This window comes from Lolium rigidum, chromosome 4 (genome assembly GCF_022539505.1).
Source record: "Lolium rigidum isolate FL_2022 chromosome 4, APGP_CSIRO_Lrig_0.1, whole genome shotgun sequence".
Lineage (NCBI taxonomy): Eukaryota > Viridiplantae > Streptophyta > Magnoliopsida > Poales > Poaceae > Lolium > Lolium rigidum.
The window spans coordinates 191,614,947-191,623,390 of NC_061511.1; the positions used below are offsets into that span (position 1 = coordinate 191,614,947).

The following is an 8,444-nucleotide window of genomic DNA, read 5'->3' on the forward strand; positions in this document are numbered from 1 at the left end:
ATGTGTTTCTGCTGTTTCATTCATCCATGAATGATTTGCCCAATAATGCATGCCCATAAAAGATTTGTCGTCATTCACACGAGGCATCTTGCTATCTACCATAAACACCACACTTATTAGACCAAAAAAACATCGCTTTTTGGGAGATTTTGTTATCTGCCTCTGCTAATTCGGAGTTATTGTGAAAATTTCATTGTGGACAAAGAATAGACTGTTACATGTAAGGAGTGATGTGAGATGGCCACACCCATGACAAGATATATACTCCCGCCGTCCCATGAAACATGTAGCTAACTTTATCTAAATTTGAATGTATCTAGACACTAAGTAATAGGCGTTTCAGTTTTTGGTGAGAAAGAGGTACCCCGTGCTTCGCACCCCGGGATGACACTGCGCGACGCCAGAGCGCTGGTGGTTGCCGAGGATGACCTTCATGGCTGCTGGGGTGGAGATGGCTGACACATTATCGTGCAGTGACTAGGGCAGCACCCCTAGTCGGGATGGTGGCGGAGGTCCTCTCCCAGCGACGTCATGACCGACAGTGGACGTGCAGGTGGTAGGGCCAGATCCGGTGTTGGGTCGACCCTGCTCTGTCATTACCTTTCTTGTTGCTACTCTAGCTCACTCGTCTGCTTGTAGGTTTTGGTGCGGCAAATCTTGCATGTTGTCGGCGAGTGAGCTAGACTAGCATGGAGGCTACCGGCATGACTTGAATAAAGGAGGCGGTACTAGGATCCCTCTCACGCCATGACAAAGATCTGCTTGATGCATGTTTTCATTGATTTGGCCGGAGTGTCGAGTTTCGGAAGGCTCTCCGGACGAACTTCAATGGGTGACATGTTTGGAGAATTGCCGGATCGGATGGTATTCGATAGCACACAACCATGTTTTTTTACCGTTTGGTTGTTGAAAGAGCGATATGAACCTCTACAGTTTGCTGTCATCGTGGGGCATGTCTTTAGTTCCATCGTGAAGTCAGTCACAGAGAATGGCATGGAAGCCAAGATTTGAGGACTAGTAATGGTGGTTCGAGTCCCGGTGGCGATGAGGTTTTGCCTAGTGATTCGTGACTTGGAGCAGCGGCATCGGCAAGTGGAGGCGACATCACATGAGAAATTCATACTCTAAACTTGCAGGGTGAAATCCAAGGTCTTGCCTTAATTGGTGTGCATGGCAATGACCTTGTTCAAGGCATTGTTTGTGAACATGAATTTTTTCTGGGTGAAAACTTATGTTCTATGATCAGGACGATGATGACGCTTTTGCACTGTTCCCTTCGTGGAGGCTCGCATTTGGAGAAGATGGATTTCTGGTGCCGTCTTGGTGGTGTTTGGTCCGCTGCAAGAATAGATCAATGTAGCATTTTTTTCTTTTCTGTGATTATTATTTTTGTGGTTGTGTTCATCTATATTGTTATTAGGGCACTACGTTGTTGTAGAGGCCAGGTGTAATTGCTATCTTCGTAGTATTAATATATTTTCTTTGTCGAAAAAAGTCACCAAAGAATAACTAAATACATCTAAATTTAGATAAATTTAAGACAACTTTCATGCGATGGAGGGACTATATTGATATAAAAGGGACGGAAGATTATAATTTTAAAATATAAAAATAGGATTATAACCTATTAATAATCTAATATCGGTATGCTCATACTATTTTTAAGTAAAAATAATGCCACAATTTGTGGCACGAATCACGACCATCCCTATAAATTCAGTCGCCATGCCTCAGATGTTCTCCGCGGCATCTAGCAGTTAACCATACCGGCTTTCATCTCACTCCTCCGTCCTGGCTTGCTTCTCTGTCGTCGCAAAGCAGAATTGCGATTGCAAAGCGAGCTAGCAGGCAAGTGTACCTTGTACAGGCTATAGCATTCCACTGCCATATATGGACGCCACGACGGTGGCAGCAAAGGCTGTAGCCCCGAGCACCGACGACGCAGACAACGCTCCCTCGTCGCAGCGGGCGGCAGCGCCAAAGCCGGCGCCTGGGCAGGAGGAGCCGCTGCCAGCTTCTACGGCCGACATGGCGCCGCCGCCGACGACGACGACGCGTGCTACCAGTGCGGAGTTCGGCGACGAGGACGAGCAGGTGGAGAAGTTCTACGAGCTGCTGGCCAACATCCGGGCCTTGAGGGCCATGCACGCGAGAGGAAGCGGCAACGCAGACGCGAGCACGGACGACACTGCCAGTGACAAGGTATGTGGCGGCGTGAGGAAGCGGGCGCGGTGGGCGGAGCAGCCGTGGCGGCCAACGTTCAGGATGGAGGATTTCGAGGAGGCGCCAGGCGGCAGCGCGTTCATGAAGGACACGAGGGACGACGAAGGCGCCGCTACGAGCCGGTGGCCGGGGAAGAAGACGATGGACGAAGCGGCGGATGGTGAGAGTGACGACGCGTGAAGGAAAGGCCGTCCATGTCGTCTTCAGAGAGGAAAGTTTGACATTTGTTTGTCCTGAATCCTGATGCTAGTTGCATAGGCATGACACACGTGCGCGCGCGCATGTGTTTTGCGAGAGCGCTTTACCTGTCGGTGGACAATAAATTGTGGGTCATGAATTTCCATGGATGATAAATTCTGCATGTTGGAGATCAAAATCTTTGTACTATGATATAATCCTGCGTCGATGGACACGTTTAAAGCTGTTTTACTTGTTGTATACTACTATAACTTAGTTACAACTTCCTCTAAAAACAAGTTGTTACAAATCTGCAACCTTAATTTAGGACTAATCAGCAATAAGGCTAAGGCCAATTAGAGTGCAAATAAACTACACTCAGAAGCCAGAATGGCAAGTTGGTTATGCGCAAGGGCGCAACGTATGAGCTCGTCCCTACTCCGGAAATTTTTACTGAATATAAAATTACATAGAAACAGGTGAACATTAAATATGTTTAAATTTGGAAAAAATAAACAACAACATAAAAAAAAGCAAGATTTAAATTCAAAATCAAATTTATTTGGTAGTTATACAAAACCGAATACAACAATACAACAACACTATTCATGTCTCCCTTAGAAAAAAAAAGCTATTCATGTCTAACATGTTCTTTTGTCACCTCCTAAATAATTATGAGTTTGAGCTTGAAATTTCACATGTTTATAGATCATTTTCTTTCTAAGACACTTTTTGAAAATATACAAACTTTAGTTTTCGTGAAGTTTCTATAATTCTATTGCAACTTGGGAAATGGCACTACCCGTGATGGTACACAAAATAAGGCTGACAAGACAATCTAAATTCGTCTGGTGAAAATGTCCGACAAGACACTGTTTGGTTCGGCATCCATTTTTCCAAAATTTGTTTGGCTGACAAGACAATCTAAACTCGGGATCCATTTTCAAAAATAAACTCGGGTGCAGCATTTGCCACAAAGAACAGCGCAGTAAGACAAGTATCTCGGCCTACCGGCGATGGTAGGAGCCGATCGGTCGGATTCGTTTCAATTTCTAGTCGATCGTGTGTGCCAAAGAATCAGTGGGTGGAAAGAGAAATTGTTATCTTCCAGGGGAAAGGAAGTGTTAATCAAGGCAATTGCACAAGCAATACCAGTTTATGCTATGTCGGTCTTTAAAATTCCAAAACAAGTATGTAAAGGAATTATATCGGCAATGTCAAATTTCTGGTGGGGTGATGGTGCAAATTGCAAGAGGATGCACTGGCTAGCCTGGTGGAAACTTTGTGTCCCAAAAGATCAAGGTGGTATGGGTTTTAATGGACATACAATGCTTTAATCTTGCTCTGTTGGCAAAACAGGTATGAAGAATCCTAGAGGAACCTGAGTCACTTTGTGCTAGAATTCTCATAGCCAAGTACTTCCCCAATGGTGATATATTGAGTGCACCTTTGAAGAAAGGGAGTTCTTTCACTTGACGAAGCATATGGTCTGGTATTCGAACTTTCAAAAAAGGACATATATGGCGTGTAGGCAATGGAAGTGATATCAACATCTGGGAACATGAATGGATCCCACATCACCACTCAAGGAAGATCATGACACCTAAGGGTATGAACATTCTGACTAAAGTGTCAGATCTCATCGACCCGGCCACTAATTCTTGGGATGAGGATCTGATTGAGCAAACGTTCTGGGAAGTGGATAGATCAAAAATCCTAGCGATACCCCTACCAACACATGATATGGATGATTTTGTGGGATGGGATCTAACTAAAACGGGCACCTTCTCAGTGCGATCTGCTTATGCAGTCGAGTGGGAAAGTCAGTCAGGGACCAACTTGCGTAGAGGTGCTGCGACAGAATCAATTAACCCACATCCGATGTGGAATACAATATGGAGCCTGAATTGTCCATCAAAAGTCAAGATTTATCTTTGGCGTCTTATGCAAGAAACTATTCCATGCAGAGCAGTTTTGGCAAACAGACACATTCGGGTGAGTGCACAATGTCCACTTTGCGATATTGGTGTCGAGGATACGAAGCACATGCTGTTTCAATGTTCTAGAGCCAAAGCAGTTTGGAGAAGTCTAGGTTTAGAGGAATTGATAGTCAGGGCTTCGGCTGTTGATCGGTCAGGACAGGCTGTGCTTGAGTACCTCTTATGTAACCATCATATGATAACACCGATTCTAGGGCAATCAAAATTGCCGGAGCTGATATGTATTACTTGTTGGTACTTATGGTGGGAGAGAAGGCAAGCTACTCGTGGCGAGAATCTGAAGGAGCCGACACAAACTGCAACAACTATTGGGGTTCTGTATTCTAATTTCATTGCTACTTGCTCACCAAAACCGAAGATGAGACATGGAGGCTGGATAAAACCACCTTATGACTTTGTTAAGCTCAATGTGGATGCGTCCTTCGACGCGGATGACCTGCGAGGAACTACGGCAGTGCTAAGGGATTGCCACGGCTCTTTCATGGCGGCATGCAGCAGAAAACTCAACTTCGTTTTTGATGTTTTTTCCGCAGAGATACTGGTTGTGAAACATGGCTTGAAGGTAGCTCAAAGTGTGGGGTGCAACAGGGTTATCTGTTGCTCAGACAGTACGTATGTGATCAATGCATTGCAAGAGGGGGGCTACTCCAACGGGGCAGCAGCAACAACTCTTGATGATTGCTACCATATGGCTAGAGAATTTCCAAAAATCCAGTTTGAGCACAACTTTCGTGAGGCAAACTCGGTGGCGCATGAAATTGCAAGATATACGAGAAACAATGAGCAAGAAGTGTTGCTAGATGAACCACCAAATTTTATTGTACCTCTCTTAGTGAACGATGTAAAGCTTATTATTAATGAATAAAGAGAGGTTTGAGTGTAAAAAAAAAAAGGAACAGCGCAGTAAACTGAACAGGCCTCCACACTGCCCACCTCTCTGCTGGGCCACGAGCCCAACGCTGTGACCTAACGCGGACTGTCAACGACGCCGTATCGGACGGCAGGCACCTTCACGCCAGGCCATAAAACCACCTGCTTGCACCCCAACGCCGTCACATCAGCTAGGGTTTATCTCCGCCTCTATCGTACATTCCGTTTCGCACCTCAGTCACCACGGCGTCGCCTGCGAAAAGATCCTGCAGAATCCGAGCAAAATGGTCAGACTTCTGGTTTATTGTTTTGTTCTTGCTATTTTGCCCGATTGTCATTTTGATCTACATGTAGAGCGAATGGCCAGAAATCCAAAATATCGTTTGACAATACCGTATATAGATGGCTTGCTAAGTTCTCACCGGAGCACGCGTTTCACTTAAAACTTCATTATTGGCATTCCTTCAGAGAAAAATCTTCCTGTCATTTTGCTCTACACGCGGAGCAAATTGTGCCAAATTGTATAGTATCTATCGGAAATGTGGTTGCTTACATTTCTGTAGAGTCAAAATTTTCTGTCATTTTGATCCCCGTGTAGAGCTAGTCCTGGGCCTGGCCAGAATGACATATTATTGGCGATTGCTTGCTGCAGCTCACGGTTTATACATGGATCTTGTGATGGGGTCCTAATTTTTTTCGGTCCAACAATGAAACTTGTTTGTTTGACAAGTGAATCCTGGTATAGTTGGATCAGGTGATTCATGAAATGTGCACTTTTTTTTGCCAGATATATCATAAATTTGTGCCCTGCAAGTCCTCGATTGTCAATTTTAAATTATGTTGCGGTGGTCCGAGTTGGATGAATTTTCTTATTCTTTTCATGCGTTCATTTTCATACATCAAATGCACTAAAATCTCGGTTGCTCTAGTGAAGTGCTAATCCAGTTTAGTCTAGTTAGGATGCTGTGGATCGATGTAGGAGCCCTTTTCTCTTTTTCTTGCACCTCTCTTTGACATGCCCATGCTATCCTGAATAATACAGCTGTCTAGAGGTGTAGCTTCCAATATTTATTTAATCATTGGCCATTCCATTGTGTATTCTAAGAAACTAGGAAGTGTTTTTTTTTCTGTAATGTAAACCATTATATCTTAAGCTGTTGTACTTATTGACGGTTTTCTAAGCCATTGCTTCATCTGACTGAAAATTTTGGTCCACATATCAAACACAACGAGTAAGGAATAGTACCAAGAAATCACTGAGTACATGACTCTTAAGTGTTCATTCATTGTTTTTCTTTGCAGGCCAGGGGTCTGAAGAAGCACGTGAAGAGGCTCAACGCCCCTAAACATTGCATGCTTGACAAGCTTGGTGGAGCATTTGTAAGTGCATTCGATCTGCAACTATACTCTTTTGCTAATTTTCAGTTGCCTGAAATTTTGGAAAATCTCAATCACCAAAAATGCACACTAATAAGCTTCAATTTTGCAAAATGTTAGTGAAATGTTTAGTCTGCAATTTATACATAGCTTTTCTGTCTAATGTTTATAAAGAGAGTGAGGTTGAGGTGATGATTGTTGTATGTCGATCAAAGGCTGAAAAGTGACAGGGATTTGTTTTTTTCCTAAATCTGAGAACTGATGATTTTTGTTGACCAGGCACCCAAACCTTCTTCCGGTCCCCACAAATCTAGGGAGTGTTTGCCCATGCTTCTTATCGTCAGGAACAGGCTGAAGTATGCTCTGAGCTACCGTGAAGTTAATTCAATCTTGATGCAGCGACATATCATGATTGATGGGAAGGTCAGGACTGACAAAACATATCCTGCTGGGTTCATGGGTAATTTTTGTTGCTTGCTTCTGCTTAATCCTATTTTCAGTGCCAACTATTGACTTACTGATCATGAAATGTTGCCGCCTACTTTATTAATCCTGCAGATGTTGTATCAATCCCAAAGACTGGGGAGAATTTCCGCCTTCTCTATGACACCAAGGGTCGCTTCCGTCTCCACAAAATCAGGGATGAGGAGGCTAAGGTATGTACCGTGATAGGAGTAGCTCTTGCTTATCATGTTTTGTGTGATGTGGTATTTTGTATATCAAAGTAAGATTCTCACCTAGTCCATTGGTTATTTTGCCCCCAAATGGCTATATTTTATTAAATTTACGACAATTGTATGTCAAGTTGAACATGTATATTTTGATTCAGTGACTAGGAAATTTGAGGCTAATTCCTTCCCTAAAGGCAGGATCATTTTGTTCAGTTACTTGGTGTTTTTTTGGGTCCAAAATCCCCAAAGCAGTTACATTTGTCCTTTGCTCATGTTGTTTTCTTTCGAAAATTAAACTCATTGTTGGATAAATGGATAAATAAGATAATTCTAAAGGAGGATTAAATTGTGCTCGAGGCTATATTATCATGTTTACAACACATGTTTCAGTACTGAGGTTGTATTCTGCTCTGCAGTTCAAGCTCTGCAAGGTCAGGTCTGTGCAGTTTGGACAGAAAGGCGTTCCTTCCCTGAACACCTACGACGGCCGCACCATCCGCTACCCAGACCCTCTCATCAAAGCCAATGACACCATCAAGATTGAGCTGGAGACCAACAAGATCGTGGATTTCATCAAGTTCGACGTTGGGAACTTCGTGATGGTGACGGGTGGCAGGAACACCGGGCGCGTTGGGGTGATCAAGAGCAGGGAGAAGCACCAGGGCAGCTTCGAGACCATCCACGTCGAGGATGCACTCGGCCATCAGTTCGCCACCCGCCTGGCCAACGTATTCACCATTGGCAAGGACAAGAAGTCGTTGGTCTCTCTCCCCAAGGGCAAGGGCGTCAAGCTCACGATCATTGAAGAGGCAAGGAAGCGCAATGCTGCGGCTGCTGCTGTGGCTTGACACCTCACCCCTCCTAGAATAAAATGTTTTTACTATGAGCGAGTTCCTGTTTCAGACAAGCCATGTTAGTTCCCCATTTGATATTTTCATTGAACTGTTCTCCCTGAGTTGGTTGCTTTGAGCACTGAAAGTGCTGGATTAAGAACATATTTTTGCCGATCTTAAATGTGTACCTTAAGATATTTTTGCCGATCTTATTGATAGAGTACTTATGAGTTAAAAAAGAATTTTTGTAATGCAATTTTTTGTTCTTACTGATTTTAGGTATGGGCCTGTTC

General features: G+C 43.9%; 2 protein-coding genes across 2 annotated transcripts; both read left to right on the plus strand.

Moving 5' to 3' along the window:
* Positions 1-1,890: 1,890 nt before the first annotated feature.
* Positions 1,891-2,403, plus strand: LOC124647961 (NRR repressor homolog 1-like). The gene has a single exon (XM_047187798.1). The coding sequence runs from the start codon at positions 1,891-1,893 to the stop codon at positions 2,401-2,403; it is 513 nt and encodes a 170-aa protein (XP_047043754.1).
* A 4,205-nt stretch (positions 2,404-6,608) lies between these two features.
* LOC124648894 (40S ribosomal protein S4-like) lies at positions 6,609-8,166 on the plus strand. Its single transcript, XM_047188578.1, has 4 exons — positions 6,609-6,650; positions 6,927-7,107; positions 7,206-7,303; positions 7,735-8,166. Exons 1-4 carry the CDS (start codon positions 6,624-6,626, stop codon positions 8,164-8,166), a joined length of 738 nt encoding a protein of 245 aa, XP_047044534.1. The 5' UTR covers positions 6,609-6,623.
* The last annotated feature ends 278 nt before the right edge of the window (positions 8,167-8,444 follow it).

Coding starts and splice junctions, on each gene's coding strand:
- LOC124647961 (XM_047187798.1), top strand. CDS start 1,891: ATGGACGCCACGACGGTGGCAGCAAAGGCTGTAGCCCCGAGCACCGAC.
- LOC124648894 (XM_047188578.1), top strand. CDS start 6,624: ATGCTTGACAAGCTTGGTGGAGCATTT. Junction 6,651..6,926: donor ACAAGCTTGGTGGAGCATTT/GTAAGTGCATTC, acceptor TTTGTTGACCAG/GCACCCAAACCTTCTTCCGG. Junction 7,108..7,205: donor ATATCCTGCTGGGTTCATGG/GTAATTTTTGTT, acceptor TTAATCCTGCAG/ATGTTGTATCAATCCCAAAG.